At 37.4% G+C, this 23,478-nt stretch overlaps 1 protein-coding gene across 3 annotated transcripts; it reads right to left on the reverse strand.

Annotated features, from left to right (window-relative positions):
* Positions 1–2: 2 nt before the first annotated feature.
* On the reverse strand, positions 3–23,163 carry CEP70 (centrosomal protein 70). 3 transcript variants are annotated; one of them, XM_087711475.1, is made up of 17 exons: positions 22,292–23,163; positions 19,781–19,850; positions 17,945–18,041; positions 16,578–16,707; positions 13,508–13,688; positions 12,975–13,144; positions 9,575–9,634; positions 8,995–9,097; positions 7,577–7,665; positions 7,195–7,266; positions 6,694–6,796; positions 5,161–5,325; positions 4,668–4,814; positions 4,181–4,349; positions 2,629–2,743; positions 1,350–1,429; positions 3–156 (listed from the first exon to the last, which is right to left on the reverse strand). In XM_087711475.1, exons 2-17 carry the CDS (start codon positions 19,787–19,789, stop codon positions 95–97), a joined length of 1,752 nt encoding a protein of 583 aa, XP_087567601.1. In that variant the 5' UTR covers positions 19,790–19,850; positions 22,292–23,163; the 3' UTR covers positions 3–94. The 3 variants fall into 3 exon arrangements, with proteins under 3 accessions (XP_087567601.1, XP_087567593.1, XP_087567584.1); XM_087711467.1 differs by lacking the exon at positions 22,292–23,163 and adding an exon at positions 21,972–22,168; XM_087711458.1 differs by lacking the exon at positions 22,292–23,163 and adding an exon at positions 21,805–22,168.
* Positions 23,164–23,478: the final 315 nt, after the last annotated feature.

The following is a 23,478-nucleotide window of genomic DNA, read 5'->3' on the forward strand; positions in this document are numbered from 1 at the left end:
CATTTTTGATTCCATTCAGACATTTTTAATAAAAAAATATTCAAAAATACATAAGAGGTAGTCAATATGTTAAAAGATTTACATTTAGTTTACATTATTGGACCATCCATTTCAGCTTCTGTACAGCAGGTAATATTTCTGTGAGACTTCTGACTTCTGAAACAAAAGCAATTTTGCAAACGTTATTTTGCCTTTTCAATAGTCACCTATTTTTAGAAATCCAATGGAATACTTAAAAGGTATGGCTCTATATTTATACTTTCTTTGTAAAGTACGTAAAATTTCCATTACATTTCAGAAGTAAACTATAAACAAACCAGGCTATAATCAATTAGTTAATCAAAACTCCAGTGTGCATAAAATAAAACCCTACACTCAAAATGACTAGGGTTGAATATACATTCTAAGGATTTCTTAAATTACATTTATCAGCTTCTGAAACAGAAAGGTTGTTTGGTTGCAATATTGCTGCAATTCATAAAAGCATGTCTACATGAAGGTTAAACATGGCTATTTCAGGGTTTTTTCCAAGGTCATCTCGCCTACATTCACAGTGGACTCCTCCAATGAAAATGTCAGTAAAAAACAAGGAACCTTCAGTGGCAATCGAAGGGGAAGTGCTTTGGGGTCCTGGGAAGACCTTCAAATGCTTTCAAAGCAAATGCCCCGAGCCTCTCAAAAGATGCAGTCACAGCATATCATTTACAGCAACATCATGACTGAATTGTCCTGCTGAATGGTTGGCAACTGGTTTGGACTGATTCAGCCGAACCAGTAGTAACTTGGTGGCCTGGGTCACTGGAACCAGCAGCACCCTTGAACCAGTTTTCTTGTTTTTTGCTTGTGTATGTGCATGCACGGTGTGTCCCTGAGAAAACCGGCAGTAGTCTCTGCCAGAACCCACCCCTGGTTGACAATCCCGAATAAAATAAGCAGTCAATATAAAACACCAGGTGTACAATCTTTATATAATTACCATGAATTTTGCTAAACGATCCTAAGATCACTTTCTACTTGATTCTGACAGTAAGAGTATATAGCATGTAGGTATATATTCCAAAAAAGAAAGGATACAAAGAGGGAAAAACTATTTTACCATTTTAATTTATTTATAATACTACTTTCTAGATATGTATTAAAATTACAATTGAGCAATAACTTTGGGTAGCCTTTGATCATATTTTTTTGATGTGGGATATACAACATTGATTTACCAGGACAATCCCACATGATTATACATTTGTTTTGAGATATAGTTCAAAAGTTAAATGTTGCCCTTAAATCCATTTGTAATAATGTACTGACAGCCTTGGCCACTCTATTATCATTAATTTACAGAAAGTGCTTACCTAGAACACGAAGCAAGTTGTTAATAAGAGCATGAAATGCTGGGAAAAAGTCATCATGTTCTTCTAATTTAAAGATAATGCTGAAAAATATCAATTTGACAAACATTCATTCTCTCATTTTGTCATTTAAACAACAAGCCCTAATCTTATCACGATGATCAGCTGATTATAGTTGATTGCAAATTGAGTATAGTATAGAATAGAATTTTTCATTGGCCAAGTGTGATTGAACACACAAAGAATTTATCTTTGGTGCATATGCTCTTAGTGTAGATAAAAAGACAAGATACATTCATCAAGAATCATAAGGTACAACACTTAATGATAGTCATAGGGTACTAATAAGCAATCAGGAAACAATATCAATATAAATCATAATGATACAAGCAACAAAGTTACAGTCCTGCAGTCATTAGTGGGAGGAGATGAATGATAGTATGAGATAGCAGTGCAATGTGGCTGCAAAAAAGACAAATGTAGTTTTAAACTCTGATCAGCAAAAATTACAGGTAATCTTCATTCAGCTATCACTCATTCAGTGACCGTTTGAAGTTACAATGGCTTTGAATGAGGGGATATGTAGTTGCAGCTGTCACAGGATCCATACATTCACATGACTGTGATTCAGGCACTCAGCAACTCGCTGGTAATTAAGAGGATCACAATATTCACAGTCATGTCATCACCATTTGTGAACTTCATGGCCAGTTTCCAACAGGCAAAGTCAATGGAGAAACCAGTAGGAAGTTGCAAATGGGGGCCACATGATCGCAGGACATTGTGTGGCATTCACTTACTAATGGCAACTGGAACTGCTTCAACTGCAATAATAAATTAGTGTGGCCATGTGACATCATGCTTTATGACCTTATCTTTAGGGACAGAGTTGCCATTCCCAATTAGTATCAAGTGAAGATTAACTGTGATTTCACAGGAATACTTAAGCACAAGAATGAAGCATTCCCTTCCCTTCTCCTACGATCAGATATCATCTAAAGGGTCCATGTAGACCTTTGGACATCCCACTTTTAAGAAGCACTGTGAGAAAATGGAAGATGTTCAGAGAAAGGCAAAGAGGATCAGGCCACTAGAAATTAAGCCCGATAAAAACTGGAAAAGCTTTCTAAGATTTGCCTTGAATAAAATGACTGTGATGGTCGTGACAGTGTTCTTCAAATACCTGACAGGGCGTCACACCGTTCTCCATTATGCACTTAGAATGTAGGGCTAAAGGCGTCTTTGTAAAGCTACTATTAGTTAACTATGAAGTTCAACATACCTTTCGATGTCCTGTGTACCCAGCAGTTGTTCCACCTGCCAGGCCACATTCTCATTAAACAAATTGCATAGCTTTCCAACAGTGTTCACCAGGACACTAGGTGGTGCTGAGCAATCTATGAAGAAATGTTGTATCAGTTTCTGTGCAACATTTCACAAGCAATAAAAGTGGGAGCAAATGAAACAGCAAACTCCTTGAAATGGCTGCCAACTCAAATATCCAAACTAAGCAACACAGGAAAATGTTGTGCAAGACAAGCACGTCACAGTTTTTAATGGGAAGGCGAAACCAATAACCCATTAAAGTGATTGTGGTGCTGATAGTGGAAGGATAAGACCAACAGGATTAACAGAGCAATCCTGTTATTTTGGAGGCCCTGATATTTCACAAGGTTGGCTTGGTTCATGCCAACAGGATGAGATGGTAGAAGGTTCCTTCCTGTCATTTCTTTACAGGAAGAAAACCTTCTTTTATAGACAATGAGGAAAAAATGCATTTAGAACAGCTGTAGGATTATCAGAAAAAGAATTTAGGACTGTGTGTGGAGATTGGATGGATTTACTCGAGTAATTTATTGACTGATTAAACTTGTATGGCACTCATTTTGTCTAGAGGTGATTCTGGGTGGCTTACAAAAATTAAAAGCCAGTAAATAATAAAACTGTAAATAATAATAATATACAATTAAAATAAGGGAAGGAACCGAACAAGATGCACATGAGACATATATGACAATTTTAACCTGCTTCCCATTTATCCTTCTACATCTCAAAAGATGATGGGCTTTTCTGTAGGGACATAACAAAGGAGATATCAGATCTCTTCCAATATATATTTCCAGTCTTTATTTTGCCCATGTAATAAGAGTCCTGGGAGCTGCAGAATTATTGCTTTACATGGGTTTTAAAAATCCATAAATCCCAGAGAGTCAATGGCAAATCTGGCGCTGCATTTAATGGTCTTTTTCAACATGCTTTTGTTGGGTTTGTGTGTGACCAAACTTTGAATTTTAAAATGAAACTAAACAAAATATGTAGAATTCAATATGATTTGGTGCCGTGTTCTGTATTTTATTATTCCATTCTCAACTTTTATTTCAATTCAAGTACATTTGCAATTAAGTTTAAGATGCAGGAAAAGCATTTCTCCGAGCTAAAATTTTTATGGCAGCCATTCTCTTCCTGCAAAACCTATGGTAAATTATCATGTCCTTTCAATATACAGACACACACACACACACATACACGAGCTGGGTTCCTACCAGTTCGGGCTGGTTCAGCTGAGTAGGTAATAACTTGGCCTGCCACACCCTGAACCGGTTCTCTCCGCGGCGCCATAGGCACTACATTCTTGTTTTTTGCTTCTGCGCATGCACAGAAGCATGCTTTTTTACTAATGTGCAGCACGTCCCTAAGCGAACTGGCAGTAGCAGAAGCCAGAACCCACCCCTGACACACACACACTCTCAAAGAACACCGCTGAGTTTTTCCTCATCCCCACATCACCATGGTCTGACTCTGAGCAGGCTAGAGAAGGGGCAACAGATTATTACCTAGTTCTAAGAGGTCACAGAGGTTCCTCATAGCGTTGATCATTTCACCAAGTTTTGTATATACCTCGTTCATTCGAGGGTAAACGCCACTTAGAGTCTTCACATCAAATAGTTTTTGAAAATGACAGACAATGGCATACAGGGTTTGTTGTGAAGGAATCAGACTTTTCTGTAGGATATGAATAAAAACAAAAGGAGCCAAATGATCATTTCAATCCTGATTAAACATAATAGAAGCCTGGGGATGCATTCTGTCTAAAATCTTGATTCTCCCAGATATAATAACTGGAAAAGAACTAGGGTGATGTTTTCTAAACAGAATAATGATCTTAATTTTCTAAATTAAAATCATTATAAGTCTGCATTACATACAAATGAATGCATATCTACTTAAGGACCAAAATGACAAGCTATTATTATAATATTTCCACATAGGTAAGGAAACACAATAGACTAAGAATGAACAATCAGCATTTTTGAAGATTACCTTTTCTTCATTGCCTACTTCTTCAGAGATTTCCTCCACTATTTGCTGAAGATCCTCAACTCTAATATATTCATTAGTGTCCTGCATAGCTTTGGAATGCCTAGGAACTAACCGCAGCAATAGCTTTTTCAGGGAGTAGTGCAAGATCTTGAAAGAACAAAAGAAAGATGTTGATGTGTTACTCTTATTCTTTTGGGCTTTCAATGTAAGAATTTAAAACGATACTATGGGAAGACCAGGTCCCCTGTATCCTTCTCCTTGTTTAAAATCAAATCATTTTAAATCAGGTGAGAGAAAGACTTCTCAGGATAAAGTGTAAAAAAGTATTTGCTGTGAAATACATTTGCTTATTATTTAATTACTTGCATGTTGAAATTACAATTAAATTACATTGAAAATGGGTACAAAGATATGTGGAAAACACAAAGGATGTACACTGGAAGAACCAGGGACAGGGGTAGGTCCCTAGGCCGAAGAGAGTAGTCACCAGTACCTTCAGGGCCATTAGCTGGTCAGCCCAGGTTTCAATCACAGCAGGGAGATGCTCAAATCCACGTTCCTCCTCAGCCCAGCTTTTCCCAAGGTCCTTTTTTTGCATAAGTGTTATTAGAGGAGCTCTTCTTGGGCTTCTGATGATCGAGTCAATGCTGGACAATACCTTTAAGAGTTAAAATATTAGAAAGAAGAATCATTATTCACTAATCTTTATATAATGTTCCAGAGAACCACTTGGCTGGAGTAACATTGATTATATCTGAGGAATGCTGAGCATAATCCAGTCCTAGTTAAAATTCCAGGTTTAAATGGACAGCTAGGAAAACGTTCAACTCTTTCATTGAAATAATAAGGTCTCAGAGAGCTACATTTCTGTTGGGTTTTGATCCAACAGCGATTAGGATGGACTTTCTATTGTGAAGTATCTGATAATCAGGCTTCTTCCTATTCACCAACTCCCAAACATATTAATCTTTCACTATGTCCCTGTGTTTCTATATTTAGCAAGGAAACTACATTTTCAACACAGAATATATTATTTAACTAAAAATGCATGGTACTATTCAATGAACTTGGCTTTCTAGATATGTTATATTTATTAAGTACAATGTTTTGACCAATATAGTTGGTCAGTTCAGGCACAACAGCAAACCATAATTTAACACTGCAATTCTAGTTCGCACAAATAATAAAAATGATTTAAACTGTAAGACAGACTGGTAGTCATGGAAGTCACAATGAAAAAAGCCACAAGCATGATTTCATTTACACCTGACTAGAGTTGATGTGTGGCAGTTTTCTTCTCCCTGAAATGCAAATGATAAGAAAATAGGTATTCCATCCTGCATATGTAACATTTACTAAGCAGCAACATCAAGTAGATTACACTGTAAGAAATACAGCATTCCCAGATAGAAGCTATGGTTTTAGCAGTTATCAGAGTGGTACGATTCTGCAATCTGAAAGTAGATGCTGTCAGTTGGTAACCCAGTTGGATTATTCTCAGTACAATCAAGAAGCATGATGGATGATTCAGGAAAGGCTTCGGTTCTATTGTTGCCAGATGGCATTTTTAAAGAAAAAGGAGTTAAATGAACAGAAGCTTTTAATAAAGACATATTTTTTGGCTGAGTTACATACTTAACTGGGAAAATATAGCTTCCTGCCATAGGATGCATCTCACTGCCTTTTCCTTCTCTTTCTCATTTAAATAAAATGTCGCATCAATTCAAGGAATTATAATTTGTCAAAATTCAAGTTAGGGAACAAATCAGGAGCTGAAGCACTGATTTGCTCCTGTTTTTCTTTTCCCGAAAATCCAAAACAAACCACAGTTCCCTATGTTAAGTAGGCTAGGCTAGGTTAAATTGAAAGCATCAGACTTCTCATAACTAATCACAATATCCTTGTAGCCATAAAATAGGAGAATAGTAACAAACAGTAAACCTGAGAAAACTTTTCTTCATTTTATATTGGGGTGTGTGTGTGTGTGTGTGTGTGTGCGGAATTTCTGCAACAGAAATCCACTCACCTGTAAATATCTTCTGCAAACTTCCTGCAGCTGGCTTCCTCCCAAATCTTTTTTAAGTTCTTTGTTTTCTTTCATATTTTCTTCTTCGCTGCTCTCGAGTGATCTAACAAGCAACCCAAGAAAGGAAAAGAAGACACACTTAAAAAATTGCTCTATAATCCATGCCTTATAGACCAAACACAGAATCACAAAATCAAAAGTAAACTATATGGTCAGCATCTACATAAATAAGAAAAAAATAATTAGAATGCAATCTTTCACAAGATTTTATACAAATCATAGCTTCAAAACACAGGAAAAACTACAAATTATAATAATCACAAATGGGTTCACTGGCTCAGGTTATACTCCTTGTTTTTTCCTTTGGCTGGGCTCCCATTTTGGCTTCCTCTCTTTTAAAGGGTCTAACCCCAGATTTCAGATCAATAATCACTACACCGTCCCTATTTTTATCCATCTGCAAAACAGGTTAATGATTAAGGCTTATTCAAAATGCATTACTTGATGTTCTTCAATATTTTCTCCAGCTTCTTCACTTGGTGTTTATAAAATTTTAATTCTTGCACAGTTGGCCTGAAGGGAAGAAAACGTTCTGTCAAGTTTCACAATGAAAAGATTGTTCCTGTGGATTTATTGCTGTTTGTTGCTTTTACAAAACCGGTAACACCCCTGCCAAACATTCACCAAAATATGCTTCTGTTGCTCTCAGTAAGTTTATTAAATGGTCATCTGTTATTATGACAGCATGAATTAGATATTTGAAAAATGACTTGTAGAGATTGTTTGATGTTCAGTAGGGAATGTTTTCACACAGAATTTAAGATCCAGGATTTAAATCAAATCCATGCATGCATGCTGTGCTGAAATTGTTTTGCCCACTCACCTAATTTCCATCTCTTTCTTGAGATTAATATTTTCATGCACAAGTTGTTCATTTCGAGCTTTTGTTTCAATTATCTGTGTCTGGAAAGACTTGGAAATATTTATTACAAATATTACACTCATCCATATGCATGCAAACAAAGCATCTTCTCATTTGTCTTAAACAATTAAGTAGATTAATGAACAGGATATATACTAATAAATGCTGAAAAATAATGTCTTACTTAAGGTTTGACCGAAGAAATCCACAGTTTATAGGGTTTCTTTAAATTAAGAACTCCTTCCAATGATTTAAATCCATGTATTTAACTACTTGAAAATATCTGAAGATATAAAATATAATGTGCAATGCTTTATCTTTCAAATTGAATTGATAAATAATAGCAGTGAGATCAATTTCTGTATCTGGCAGAATGTTTATTAAAAAAATGGGGAAATGGAGGGAAAAATTAGGAAGATTCTAATGGAAAGATAGCAGACTATATGAGGTATGCTTCAAAAAATGAATACTTGCTGAAAAAAGCAAAATAGGTTTTTGATATACACAGTATTTACAAACTATGATGATAGAGATATACGTAGCTCAGGATTTGGGTATAGGGTTATGGGGGTTTTCTAAGCTTGTTTTTCAATTGTAGAAATTAGTGGGATACCTTTGAAGATTATCAACCAATAACTTCAGCATAATCCTAAAGTGAATTACACTATAATTTACCAACTGGGAAAGTTATAATTTTACACCTAGAGGTTAGCAATAGCAATAGCAGTTAGACTTATATACTGCTTCATAGGGCTTTCAGCCCTCAGAGTCAGCATATTGCCCCCAACAACAATCCGGGTCCTCATTTTACCCACCTCGGAAGGATGGAAGGCTGAGTCAACCCTGAGCCGGTGAGATTTGAACAGCCGAACTGCAGTCAGCTGAAGTAACCTGCAGTGCTGCATTTAACCACTGCGCCACCTCGGCTCATTCATAAGGTTGTTCAAATTACAGATGTACCTCTAGGACAGTGATGGTTAACTTTTCTGTTGTCGTGTGCCAAAAGCGTGTGTGCACCCCCGCACCCATAATGCAATGCGTGTGACACACACACGTGTGCATGCATGTGTGACTCCTAGTGTGCGCCCCATCTCCATGCATGCACATGTGATGTCCCCATATGCGCACATGACCCACACACACTCCCCCATCCCCTGCACATGCGCTCCCCTCCCCATCCATTTTTGGCTTCCAGCTTGATGCAGGAGGCCTTCCAGGCCCGATGACCAGCTGGCCGGCGGGAGGCATGCACACATACACGGTGGAGCTGGGCTGGGGCGACAGCTGGCGTGCCCACAGAGGATGTTCTGCATGCCATCTGTGACATATGTGCCATAGGTTCGCTATCACAGCTCTAGTATTATACAGTAGTTCCTTACCATAAGTAGAGCTTTGTAATTAGCAGTAGCATCTATATTTTTCAAGAATTCTTCCTCATTTTTTCCTTCGTCCTGTAAATGATTGATCTCTTTCTTATACTTCCTATGAAATACAAAACAAACGTTTACATTTAACAGCATGAATTTGTTCAGCTGTAGAGATGCTTTTTTCTTCCATCTTCCTTTCCTTTCCCCATTGCAAGCTTGCTCCAAAGAGTTTGAACACATGCAAAAGAAGCGAAGTCTATTCAGAAAATGTTGGATGTAATATAAGGTTGTTATGTCAGCTGGTTGACCCTATGAATTTAAAATAAAACTATACACACACACACACACATATATGTTATGATTCAGGCTGGGATGGGTAATGTGATGTTCCAAACTGTTTTGAACTCTAACTTCCATCACTCTTTGACAGCATGACTAGGCAGGTGATGAAGGCTGATGCGAGTTACACTCTAAGAGTGGTTCGTGATCTCCCACTACCACATCTCTCTTTTGTCACTTTTGTCATCTAAAGTATACCTTGCAGCTGTTAAGATAAGTCCACAAATTGTATAACACCAACCATTTTACCCACCTTAGTTCTTTTCTCACATGGCTGATCTGAGATTCATAATAATCAATTAGACAACAAATCCTGAAAAAGAAGAATACCCTAATTTAGCCAATATAAATCAGCAAACGTTAAATGTGGGTATCTGGTCGAAGAATAACTTTTATAAGAAAGAATGTGAACTTGTAGACAAAGTTTAGTTCACTCTAGTATCTTTCCTTAATAGTTTGTTATGTTTTTCTACTAGAAGCTCAACTATCAAGATAGCCATTACATACAAAGGTAACAATTTACAAGTTGTATGTATGTCATTGAGAAAGATTAGGTTTTGCAGAAAATATTATATTTTGATATATCAGAAAAAATATCCACATTCATAAATCCATTGAGTCAAGAAAATAATAATACTGAATGAGCACAACATAAATTAAAACAGAGCAAATAAAATAATTGCAACAATTCTCAATTCAAAAATTAAAATAAGAACGGTTTTTCCCTAATATCTACACCTAAGCAGTACATACATAAGCAACTTAAACTTCCCTTTTTTGTGGAAATTAAATTAAATCCAAACAATTGCTGGATGAATATGGGAAGCTAGAGACACTGTAAATTTCATCCTGTTATTGCTGCTTGTGGCTGATGAGCATTATCAGAGGAATGCTGTCGATATAGTTTACTTGGACTGCAGTAAGGCATTTGATAAGGTAGACCATAGCCTACTACTAGATAAAGTAGAAGAATGTGGGTTAGACAGCATCACCACCAGATGGATTCATAACTGGCTGACCCACCGCACTCAACGTGTAGTCCTCAATGGAACTGCATCTTCATGGAGGGAAGTATGTAGTGGAGTACCCCAAGGCTCTGTTTTGGGTCCAGTACTCTTCAACATCTTCATCAATGATTTGGATGAGGGAATAAATGGGGAACTCATCAAATTTTTAGACGACACCAAGCTGGCAGGAATAGCCAACACTCCAGAAGATAGGCTAAAGATACAGAAGGATCTTGACAAACTTGAACATTGGGCACTATTTAATAAAATGAAATTCAATGGTGAAAAGAGTAAGGTTCTACATTTAGGCAACAAAAACAAAATGCACAGGTACAGTATAGGTGGTACCTTGCTCAACAGTAGTAACCATGAAAGGGATCTTGGAGTCCTAGTGGACAACCATTTAAATATGAGCCAGCAGTGTGCAGCAGCTGCCAAAAAAGCCAACACAGTTCTAGGCTGCATAAACAGAGGGATAGAATCAAGATCATGTGAAGTGTTAATACCACTTTATAATGCCTTGGTAAGGCCACACTTGGAATACTGCATTCAGTTTTGGTCACCACAATGTAGAAAAGATGTGGAGACTCTTGAAAGAGTGCAGATAAGAGCAACAAAGATGATTAGGGGACTGGAGACTAAAACATATGAAGAACGGTTGCAGGAACTGGTTATGTCTAGTTTAAGAGAAAGAAGGACTAGGGGAGACATGATAGCAGTGTTCCAATATCTCAGGGGTTGCCACAAAGAAGAGGGAGTCAAGCTATTTTCCAAGGCACCTGAGGGTAGAACAAGAAGCAATGGGTGGAAACTAATCAAGGAAAGAAGCAACTTAGAACTGAGGAGAAATTTCCTGACAGTTAGAACAATTAATCAGTGGAACGGCTTTCCTCCAGAAGTTGTGAATGCCCCAACACTGGACGTCTTTAAGAAGATGTTGGATAGCCATTTGTCTGAAACGGTATAGGGTTTCCTGCCTAGGCACGGGGTTGGACTAGAAGACCTCCAAAGTCCCTTCCAACTCTGCTATTGTATTATTGTATTATTGCATTATTGTATTATTGTATTTATTATTGTGTTATTGTATTATTGTATTATCGCATTATTGTATTATCACATTATTGTATTATTATTGTATTATTATTGTATTATTGTATTATTATGGGCCAAAATATCTGGAGGAGAAAGTAGAACCTGGTTTTTAAAAACACGAAATCTAAAATGGTATTTTCAAAATGGAGTCACCCATCATATTTCATAGTTTACTGATTAACAATCCTATTGGAATTTTGGAATTCTGTACAGTACTTTTCCATCAATGTGTTATGCAAATAATATAAATAAACCCAAGCCATATGGATGCAAGTTTTATATTTCCCTAAAGAAAGGAAGTACAATTTAAAATGGTAGCAAACACATTGCAGATTTGTAATTAGGCTCAGGTGCATTAGTATTATCTAAAACCATATAAAAGTTGTTAATGTAGATATGTGCTTTGGATGATTTTAAGTCTACAATACTTTTTAAAGAAAAAGAGTATAATTGAGACAGATATTAGTTGTTGCTAGAACTCTGGAATTAAAAAAATGGAATGATCCATATCAATAAATCAAAGGTTAAGATTTTTAAAACACAGGTATAAATCTCTTTGTGGTTATGTTTTGTATGATCGTAGAATTAAACTAATCCAACAAAGAACTACATTTCAAACTGACAACTAATAAATGTTAAAAAGAATTGGTGTGAACTTTGTTACCTGGAAGTGTAAAATGGGTGAAGGGACATTTCTATGAAATAGATGTGTCCCACTATCACCTAGTGCTGATTTCATATCCATAAATTTGTCAATAAGGTATTAAAAGAGCAGCAAGGTTTAATATGAATTTATTAGAACTATATATCAAATGTTTGGAGGTTGTTATCTCTTTGAGGGAGATAGGTGGTTTAGAAATATGAAATATAAGTAAATGATAAAGTACAATTCAGCAAAAAAAGTTCTTAGATATTTGAAAGATAATGTGAGACCCGAAGGATTCAATCTATGCTCACTTACATATATTCACTTTTAATCTATAAAGTAGTTTGCCAAGGCTGATCAATATTTCTCTGTGAAATCAAGGTTAAAATGATGAATTGGGCTAAGTGACTTTTTCCTTTATGTATATTTTATCGGGGTTGTAGGGGGCTTGCACTGTTTTATTTTTAATTTTTTTTCTTTATTTGCACATCAAAGCATAAACTTAAATATTTTTTTAAAAAAATTATGCATAAGCATCGTAATGGTTTCCTCTTATCTTCGCTACCTGTTCAGAACCTGGAGCGCACATGTGCGTGGGTGTGTTTCGCTCACGCAGGCGCTTCTGCACATGCGCAGAACCTTGTGCGCATGAGCAGAGCACCCGTGATGACATCTGGGCTGGTGGGTGGAGCTTCCCACCGCCACTACTGGTTCACCTAAACTGGGGCCAACCAGCAAAATGCCACCTCTGATAAACATAAATATTTTTTAAAAGAAAAAGTACTGTATTTAATGCAGAGAAGTGTGTAATGCAGAGAAGACCTACCTAACATGAATTCCTATGTAAAATCACATTTAATATGTGACACACACACACTTAAGTTTAAAAAGCATGCAGAATTTCTTACTGTTGATCTACGTGAGTTCTTGGAGCCTGCTTGCAAAACTGACGGAACACTTTTTTCTGAGTGGCGATACGCTGCTGCTCTTCCAGACCCAACTTGGAAAGCTCCTTTTCTAAATGGTCAATCGTCCCTTCTTGCTCCTCCAACTGCTTCGCTTGGTGCCGGTACACTGCCTGGGTTGAGAAAACCAGAAAATTGCAAAAGACCAAAAAAATAAAAATTACTAGCTGGCCTATCAATTTTCAAGAAAACATCTGCTTTCTATAGCTAGCGATAACACTTTTCACTTTTTTTCTTGCATATTCATTTAAAGCAGGAGCTTCCAACCTTGGCAACTTAAGACACCATGGCTCATTGGGGAATTTTTAAGTTGCCACGGTTGGACGCCTATGGATTAAAGTATAATAACAACCTGCGGCTTCTGACATAATGCAATTTAGAATTAGTTTTGTAGCTGCTGTAATACTTAAAAAGCCTCTTATCTATAATAAACAAACTGAACCCGGAATTTCAAACTCCGAACAGTATTGAAGTACCTGTGAAATTTCATGATCTTTTTGAAGATCTCTGATTTGGTTATGTTGCTGAGAAGCATTGGCTATTGACTCGTCTTCTAGTTGACGTATTTTATGTTTGACATTTTCCACAATAACGTCCAAATCATTCGCTCGTTGTTCCTGTCGGGAAGCCCGACCTCTCTCCAAGCGTAATTCATCTCTAATTAAAAACCAAACCAAACAAAAATACACTGTAGTGAAAAAATAGGCTATCCCCAAATATAGGTAGTCTTCAAGTTGCAACCACAATTGAGTTCAAAATTTATGTTGCTTAGTGACAATTTGTTACATGAGTTTTGCCCCATTGTACGACATTTCTTGCCACAGTTGTTAAGTGAATCACTGCAGTTGATAAATTAGCAACCTGGTTGTTAAATGAATCTGGTTTCCCCATTAACTTTGTTTGTCAGAAGGTTGCAAAAAGTAATCACGTGATCCCAGGACGCTGCAATGGTCGTAAGTATGAACCAGTTGCCAAGCATCTGAATTTTGATCACATGACCATGCTGCAAAGGTTGTAACTGGGGGAAAAGGTCATAAGTCTTTTTTTTCAATGCTGTTGTAACTTTGAATGGTCGCTAAATGAACGGTTGTAAGTCGACGACTACCTGTAAGTTCAAATCAAAAGTAAAATAAAAGTGTTCATCTAAAAAACTGTATCACACAATTTATTAATTCACATTTGTTTTAATAATGGTTTTTGAACAAGCTATAATGATTTGGTTCAGAGGTTATAAAGCATGGATTACAAAGGAAAAAACCTGGAATTATTTATGGGGTGGGAGTAGGGATAATTTGAGGCCCACTCATGTTATTTAATTTTATAATAGCCAGTATAGTTTAACAAAATCAGAGATTCGTAGGTGGATCAACCTTGCAATAGCCCAAGCTAAAGAAACCACCTTAGAGCTTGATTCATAGTATTATATGGTATTATCCTGGGTAATACATTAAAACCTAAATAACCAAAGATCATGGGTATCCAATCTTTTGGCTTGTCTGGGCTGCACTGAGTGAAGATGAATTGTCTTGGGCTGTGTATAAAATATATAATATAGTTAATGTATATAAATTATGTAATAATGTTAAAAGTTTATGAACTTGTGGAGCCACATTACTAACTGTCCAGGGCTGCATATAATCCATGGGCCACAGATTGGACCCTCCTGCTCTAAGTATGCCTGTTGAAATGCACAACCCAAAAGAAAGCATCAACCTGGACTTATTGTAATAAAAGAAGCTCATTATGCTGCAAAGAAGCTGCATTGTCATTCCTTGCCCAGTAAGAACTCAAGGAAACAAATCTACACTGAAAGTATGGAATTCTGACTGAATGTTAGCTTTTCACAGACTCTCTATTAAATGCAAAATTTTGAAATGATAAGGAAAGCACGCGGGGAGTTTCCAAAATGCCACAGCAGAATGGAAAAGCCAGGAAACCTTTAAATCAAACAAGAGCGACCAGAAGACAGGCTAAGTGAAAATTGGGAAGTGAGACAACAAGTGGATAGATGGATGGATCAATGGATGGATGAGAGAGAGAGAAAGAAAGAGAATTCTTGTGTATTTCATCTAGAGTAGCAGTTCTCAACCAGTGGGTCGCGACCCCTTTGGGGGTCGATTGACCCTTTCACGGGGTCGCCTAAGACACGGGCGCACGCTGTCCTCTTCTCTCTGATAGCCACCTGATTAAAAAGCCATCCCCCGCGGCATTTTTCCCTGGGGGGCTCTGCAGAACATCCCAAGACCAATGCCCAGGCTTCTGCAGAAACTTCAAAGCCCTCCAAAGCCCTAAAAGGGAGGAAGGGCCAGTGGGGAGAGGGGCTTTGGTCCTGCTCCGGGCTGCAATTGTGCAGGGTGTGCGTGCGCCTATGTTTTCTATGGTGTGGGGCCGTGGCTGGAAGATGAAGAGTGCGAGGGGGACCAGCGGGGCCTTGTCCTTCTGAAGAGGACCTGTCCCCGAAGAGGGGAGATGTGTGGCATTGGTCTTGGGATGTTATGAGGAACCCCCCAGGGGAAAATGCCGTTGCCATATATTTTGGTCCTATGACTGTAGAATGCTGCAAAAAACCATAAATACAGGCCAGTTGTTGAGTGTTTCAAATGTGATTGGAACACTCAACAAGGTGACCTCAGTATGTGTGTCTGTGTATGAGTGAGTGAGTGTGAGACAGAGAGACAGAGAGGGAATCAGAGAGAGACAGACAGACACAGAGAGAGAGAGACAGAGAGGGGGAGGGAGGAAGGGAGGGAGAGACAGACAGACAGAGGCACACAGAGATGGGGGAAGGAAGGAGAGAGACAGAGTGATACAGAGAGAGACAGACAGACACACAGAGAGAATGACAGATAGAGACAGAGAGGGAGGGAGGGAGGGAGGGAGGGAGGGACAAAGAGTCACATAGAGAGAGACAGACAGAAAGAGAAAGAGAAAGAGAAAAAAGGAAGAAAGGAAGAAAGAGAAAGAAAGAAAGAAAAAGAAAGTGGGAGAGAGAGATGAAAGAAAAAAGAAAGAAAGAAAGAAAACAGAGAACTTATGACCACAATTGAGCCCAAAATTTTGGTTGCTAAGCAAGAGCATCGTTAACTGAGTTTCACCACATTTTGTGCAACTGTGCAACGATTTGGATGCGCCGAACAATGCTCTGCTATTTCACATTGCGCATACTGTCGCAAAATGTAGCAATGTAGTTTACTGTTGTTATATTGACTGTTACCCATGCTACATCATGCTTCAAGACAAAATTTCATTTATTTGTAATTAGAAATACATATTTCACAATATATAATTACATAGTTTTTGTGATTAATCACAAAGCTTTAATTATGTTCAATTTGTAATAGTGAAAATATATCCTGTATATCAGATATTTACATTACGATTCATAAGAGTAGCAAAATTACAGTTATGAAGTAGCAATGAAAATAATTTTATTGCTGGGGGTCACCACAACATGAGGAACTGCATTAAAGGGTCGCGGCATTGGGAAGGTTGAGAACCACTGATTTAGAGAATGACATCCAATTGAATTCTAAGAAAATATGATACCTAAGCTGGTGATTGTCTTCTATCAAGTCACGAATAATTTTCCGTTGACGCTCTGTCTCTTCCAGTAATGTTTTCAGTGCATGCTGTATTGCTTCAGAAGACTGCTTGTCCATAACAATTTTCTCTGCATCTAGTATTTTAAAAAATAAATGCTTTTTAAACACATTATTTTAAAGCATCTTCCAAATAAACTAGAATGCTAAAAGTGTAAAACTGTCTAAATTCAATATAATTAAAGTTCTTCATAGACTGAAAGAATTCAGTTTTTAAGGATACTAATAAAATAGTAACTCTTTAATTTCTAACTGCCTGGTTCATTGGAGCTTCTTAGAATTTACATTAAATGGCATATATGTTTTAAACAAATAACCAGTAAAGAATCACAAATGGACTCCATTTGCACCAAATGTTAGACACTTCCTCAAAGGCTGAATATAGAAAAGTATTATTAAAAGCTGAAGTCCAAGGTTAGGGATAGATCCTCAAGGAGACAATTTATCTACATGGTCGCTAAGAGTTAACAGATTGATGGCATGTCAATCACCTTTATTACCTGGCTTATTAATAGTAACATACTTCTGTGTATAAAACAAAGATGATTAACAGCTGGCAGCTCAATCCTAACCTGACATATGAACTACACCATACTCATCAAAATAAATGCTCCAACCGCAACAATTTGCATACATCAACTCTTTAATGTTTTCAGCAATGGCTAAGCTATCTGGGGAATTATTAGAGTTTTGCCTGTTGAATCTAACTGATGTTACTTGTATTGGCAAAGGGGAAGCCATTTAATTGTTGAAGACCTGGAAGGAGCACTCTTTGGGCCTTGTGGAGGATTCTTAATTAGGGAGAAAGAAGTTTGGATGTGTAGTTCTTAAGACCTCAATAATGTACAGTGTTAACATCGTTCCTTGCTTGAAGGAAAACTGTAAGCATAATTCAATTTCAATTCAATTCAGTATTCAAACTTAGTACTTGTATCTTTTTCAAGCTATAACTATATTTTGTTTTCATGTAATCATATCCCAGCCATTTCATATTGAGGAATGCCCTGCATAGTTCTAGATGCTAAGTGATCACATTGCATCCTATGAGATAGGACCATTTGAGGTTGCCCTTACCTAATGAAAAATCACTTTAAACCTGTCCTAAATGTCTTTCTTACATTGATGGGTTACCAATGTTTCTCTTGTAGCACACACTGCTCAGAACTATTTGGAGTGGATATGCATAGAAATATCAGTAATAAATAATATTTTATAAATGTATGATTACTTAAGTACCTACATCTTCAAACAGTAACAGAAGTGCAAGATTCTACTGATAGTGAGTTTAATTTATTTAGTGAAGAGTAGAATTACCTGGCACATTTCCGCAGGTTCCAGGCGTATCAAGGCACACAGGTCTTAAGCCATGTTGTCTTAATAACTTGTTTAAATTTTCCCATTCTTGCTCTTGCTACAGTGGAAAAAAATAGAAAAATTCTCATATTACAATTACAAAGCATTGCCAGATCGTTCTTTAACGCAACCCTCTGAAATTCCTCCTAACTGGTCACCTAATATTGTTACTTCATAGTAAAATTCTGAATAGACATGGTAACAAACATACCAGGGGAAAGAGAAAGCTACATATCACAAGCCTTCTCATGTTTAAGTCCTTTGCTTTTTTCATCCTAACAGTGAAAGAAGAGCCTTACTACTTCCTCAGTTTTACATATGACATAAAAGTTGAGAGTTCATAAGCAAATTTTATATTGTTTTTATTTTACTGATTTTAATATAGACTTATGAGCCAGTAACATCATTTATCTTTTTTTTCCAGTTTGTTCCACAAGCTCTGTTTTTCTAACATCCTGCTTTTGAACTTTCATTGCAATATTGTATCTCCAATTAAATACTTCAGCTCTATCTATGGGATAGATAATGCATTTAACTACCCTTAGATCCATTCAAAATGATATACACCAAAAAAGAAAAAGAAAAAGAAAATAAACCAAAAGAAAAGTGAAACAGAAAAAGGGGAAACCAAAATCACTAGATGGTTTCTACAATTCTCTCCAATGTTTTCCCCCCTACACTTTCAATCCACTCTTTAAAGTGTTTAAAAACAGTATAATATAAAGTCTTTATTATTGTAGCATATCATCCCAGCTAAGGGATATTTGGGGTATTAGATTTCACCATCACAAGGCCTCTATTACCCTCTTTGGGCAGTCTGTAATTTTAGATACTTTGAAAAGCATGTCCACAAAAGTATTTATCACTAAGGCTTCATTTGTAACCAATGAACTACAGACAAGAATTTCATCTCAATAAAGACTCATTAAGTCACTCACATAAATCGAAGGAAGGCTTACAAATTTAACAACTATCCCTTTCCTCACGGCTCTTTTTGCACTTTGTTCCAAAGGACTGAAACTCTGAAACACTAATGAAGATGTTAGAGAGGAAATTAATGCAGATTGCCTCCTTCCCTTTTCTTAGGATTCTCTATGTCTATGACTGATTCTCTGTATCAGTCTATGGACAGAATCAATAAGCAGAATCCCCACTTGAAAATCTTGGATTCATATTATTATGTTCAAAGCACAATCCAGGATTCATACTATTATATGACAATTCTTCCCATCCTATTAAGCAATGAAATCCTACTGAGTTTATTTCTAGGAAACCAGGCTTAGAACTGTAGTCTTACATTTCATGTAATACATGAACATTGTTATACAGAAGCAGATTATACGTAACAGCTGCAAAGCTTATACTGAGATATGGTAATTCATAATAGAAATTGATAAGGTGCTTTTAGAGTCTTAATCTTTATTAAAATTTTGGGATGGCTTAATACACAATTGACAAGTATTACTGATCTCAGACTGCCATCACGCCTTAATACTGGCATACTGGCTACAGAAGTAAGAGTTTGAACCTAACATTACACACTGAGTTGTAGACATTCTATTTACAGGTTCCTATTGCTCTTTAGTAACTTATTATTTCTACTATAATATTATACTAATATAAAAACAATGCAGCAAAAATAATATAATAAAACATTTTGAACAATATAATTAAAATTTGAACTATGTAAAATATGAAATAACACATTTTGAACTATTGAACTTTTGCTGAAGGTAATTCAATTCTATGTGACCTTAACATATGCTATTATTTATGCATGGTTCAACAAAGATATACCTCTGTCATTGTAATTTTGAACTCTTGACTTTATTTGACCAGTGGATAGGATGCCAATTTTTTCTGAAATCTGAGAATGGAAGATGACATAGGAAAAGCAAAAAAATAGAATAGCATTGCAGCATGAGAAAATTAATCAAAGTTATGCTATGCACTTGTTTTATGGCTTAAATGGCTCAAATATACAGTACAAATATTAAAAAACACAAAACAATTAATCTGCTAGAAGAAGCCTTCAAAGACAAATCAATCCCTCCCAGATTTTGAAATGAGATTCACTTAATATAGGTCCCTTCCACACTACTGAGTTGAAGCTAACTGTATTGCCATGAAAACTGTGTTGTCCCCATTGTCCAGTTCTACTGTATCTCTATTTTTAGCTACAGTAGCTCCCTGATTTCACCCCATATTAATGGGTGATATAGCTATGCAGCATTTATATTCAGTCTTCAAAATGTCCTTTGAAACATGTGGGAACCTTTGGTAGCGACTGCATATTTCTGGAAAGAGTTAAGAGCTGCTTCAAGGTGTTCCAAGCAGGTGCCATGCTTACACATTGACGCAACCTCTGGGAGATCCGACCCAAAGGGCTGCACAGTCCTAACAAGTTTCAAAGCCTAATTCAGTATCCACCTCAGGATGCCCTTGGATGGTGTCACTTGGATGGGGGAATACTTTTTTAATACTGAGACAGCAAGCTTTCCTGCTGTCTTACTCCTAGCTAACAGATAAAGACATAACATGGGGGATATAGCATAAAAAAGGACATTGACAGGATATGCTTGCATTGTTGTTCAAGAAAAATGTGAAATTATACTTAGCATCTCTAAAACTAAACTAGGACTGCTCATTTTTCTTTATAAAAAGAAACAAAACTGTTACGTGTGTCTTTCTAAGAGCATATTCAACAGCTTCCAGTGGCTATCATTGGTCTACAAGTTAAATAATCAATCAGGATTTATTAAATAAATATATTTATTATTTATTTATTAAATATATTTATATGCCGCCCAATCCCAAAGGACTCCAGATTGTCCCCAAGATATCAAACAATTTCCAAGCTGGTGAGAAAGCCTCATTCAAGCAAGAAAATCATTTACAGGTAGTCCTCGGCTTACAACCACAATTGAGTCCAACATTTATGTTACTAAGCGAAACATTTCTTAAGTGAATTTTGCCCCATTTTACAACCTTTCTTGCTGCAGCCTTTGAGTGAATCACTACAACTCATTAAGTTAGTAATAGGGATGTTAAGTGCATCTGGCTCCCCCATTGACTTTGCTTCTCAGAAGGTTGCAAAAGGTGACCATAGGACCCCGGGACACTGTGACCATCATAAATATGAACCGGTTGCCAACCGCCTGAATTCAGATCAGTCGTAAATGTGAAAAACAGTCATAAGTCACTTTTTCATTGCCATTGTAACTTTGAATGATCACGAGATGAATGGTCGTAAATCAAGGACTACTGTACTGTACAATCTTTTTCTACTTCATGACCTGACATACCAGAATAGGGATAGGTTGCCATGGAGAAACTCTATGTGGTTGCTAGGAGTAAATAATGTGACTTGATGGTGCATAATCAATCAATCTCTACTAGCTGACTCCAACTAAGTACACTCTTAGGTGTTCCCTTCCACAGGATCACACACATCCCAAATATTTTGAGATGTGAAACTCAAATCCATTCTTAGGATGGTAATCAAAGCACCACCAAGCTTGAATCACATCCTCACTGTCAGCGCTGAAAGTGAAGCTTACTAACAAGCAGCTACCTCTACATCTGATGAAAATATTGGACATCTTTCCCCTTAATTAGCTCTGCCTAATACATGGCGTGGGATTCGTACGATAAAGATGCAAATTGGATCGGGTAACGCTGGCGAGGCAGGCAAGGGCATTTACTCTAATGAAGTTGTCACCCAAAATAGGAAGTTGTCTGGGACCCTCAACAGAGAGCAGAAAAAGCTGAGTTTATACAATCTAGATTATTCTTACGGTTCGGTTTGCAAGTCTGCTTACGTTCGATCGTAACGTTATAAAACCCGTAGTCCCGATTTAATCTGTTATTAAACCAAAACAAACCGATGCTCCATTCTCTACGAGCAAAAAAGGAACAAAAGCTTTACTAGCGACGCCAAGAGGCCTCTCTCATCAAGACTTCAACCCATAAGAAACTTAAGGTTCACCGAAGAGGCTGCTTTAAATGGACTCGGGGGTTCCCCGCCTTAGCCCACCAGGCCTTCGGGCTCCAGACTGCTCGAGGCTTCTTTCACGCCGTCTCCTCTCCTCTGCTCCGCTTGCCCGCAAGAAGATCGCAGAGGCAGGCGCCTTTCCTCCCGCTGCCTCTTTCTGCTCGGCGAAAAGGCAAAGACGAGGAAGCTTCCGCGGCCGTTAAAGGCGGGCTCACCAACTGAAGTAGAGCCGCCCCTGGGCTTGGCTTCCAGTCTCCACGGCTGGGCGGGGGGTGGGGGATGGGGAGAAACACTCGCTTGCACGCAAAGCTCACCTTAAACCCTTAGCTGATCCTCCGAGCAAATTTCAGAGCCCTAGAAGTATGTGCATGTTAGGCACGTTTCAGATTCAGTCTCTGGCAGCAGCGATGTCACTTTTTTTGGGCTGCTGAGGTTCTTAGGCTTTGACACTCTGCAGGTATATTCGATTTAATCGACGAGGCTGCCTCCAACTTCTCGTCTGGTCCAAAGAGAGGAGTTGCCTGTGGAGTTATCTAGCAGGAAAATTTATTCGAAGGAGAATAAAGGGATGCTGTCTGTAACGATTGCCTTCCTACTTAAAAGAAATCAAAGCTCTGGAGAGGGAGCTCGAGCCTCCAGAAAAAAAGAGATCTCACCTCTTACTATCAATATCCGATTAGTAGGAAACCAGTGGAGGGGGAAACTTATTTCCATTTTTAACACTCTGTACTTTCTTGTGCTATCAATTAAATGCCACAAAAGAGGTTATCGGGATCAGGGGGGGGAAGACCCTATTTTGAATTGAAAACAGGGCATAGGCAATCTTTCCTTAGAAGAGCACTCCCAAACCAGAGTGCTATTTTTAAAAGGGGGGGGGTTCCTCCAGTGAGCAACCCCTGTACTTCATCTGTCGGAGACATACAATAATTTCCACAATAATTTCATTATTATTATTTTTTAATCCTGCTTTCATTAACAAATTTATAACCGTTCATCCAAAAGGCTAAGCTTAAAATATGCCTGGCTAGTTTGCTTCTCAACATGATAAAGGCAGTCTAGTCAGTTACCTTATAGTTTGATATTTTGTGCAAAGTCGCTAAATTAGTTGGACTGAGTGCTAATTACAGATTAGCATGTTAGAACCATAGAATGTAAAGAGGTCTAAAGAGTAAAGATCATCTAGTGCAACTCCATTCGGTGTAAGAACCCGTTACTGCTGCATTCTTAAAAGATACCCATTCAGACTGTTTAACAACAGTTTAACAGACTGTTTAAAAATCCATCCAACACCTCCCAAAGTAATCTGTTTTATTTATTTTTTTAATTGGCTGTCAAAATGAAGATTATTTTTCCTGATGTTCAACAAAATCTATTTCCTTGCAATTTAAACCAAGGAATCGTCGCTTGTTCTACCTACAGAAGGTCCAGAATAGAAGCGGAGCCGAAAGAGATCCTTGCGAGGCTCTGCAGGCTTCTTCGGAGTAAAGAAGGCAACAGCTTC

Source organism: Thamnophis sirtalis, unplaced genomic scaffold, assembly GCF_051295495.1.
Source record: "Thamnophis sirtalis isolate CommonGarterSnake01/CBP01778 unplaced genomic scaffold, rThaSir2_p1.2 scaffold_1, whole genome shotgun sequence".
Taxonomy (NCBI): Eukaryota; Metazoa; Chordata; class Lepidosauria; order Squamata; family Natricidae; genus Thamnophis; species Thamnophis sirtalis.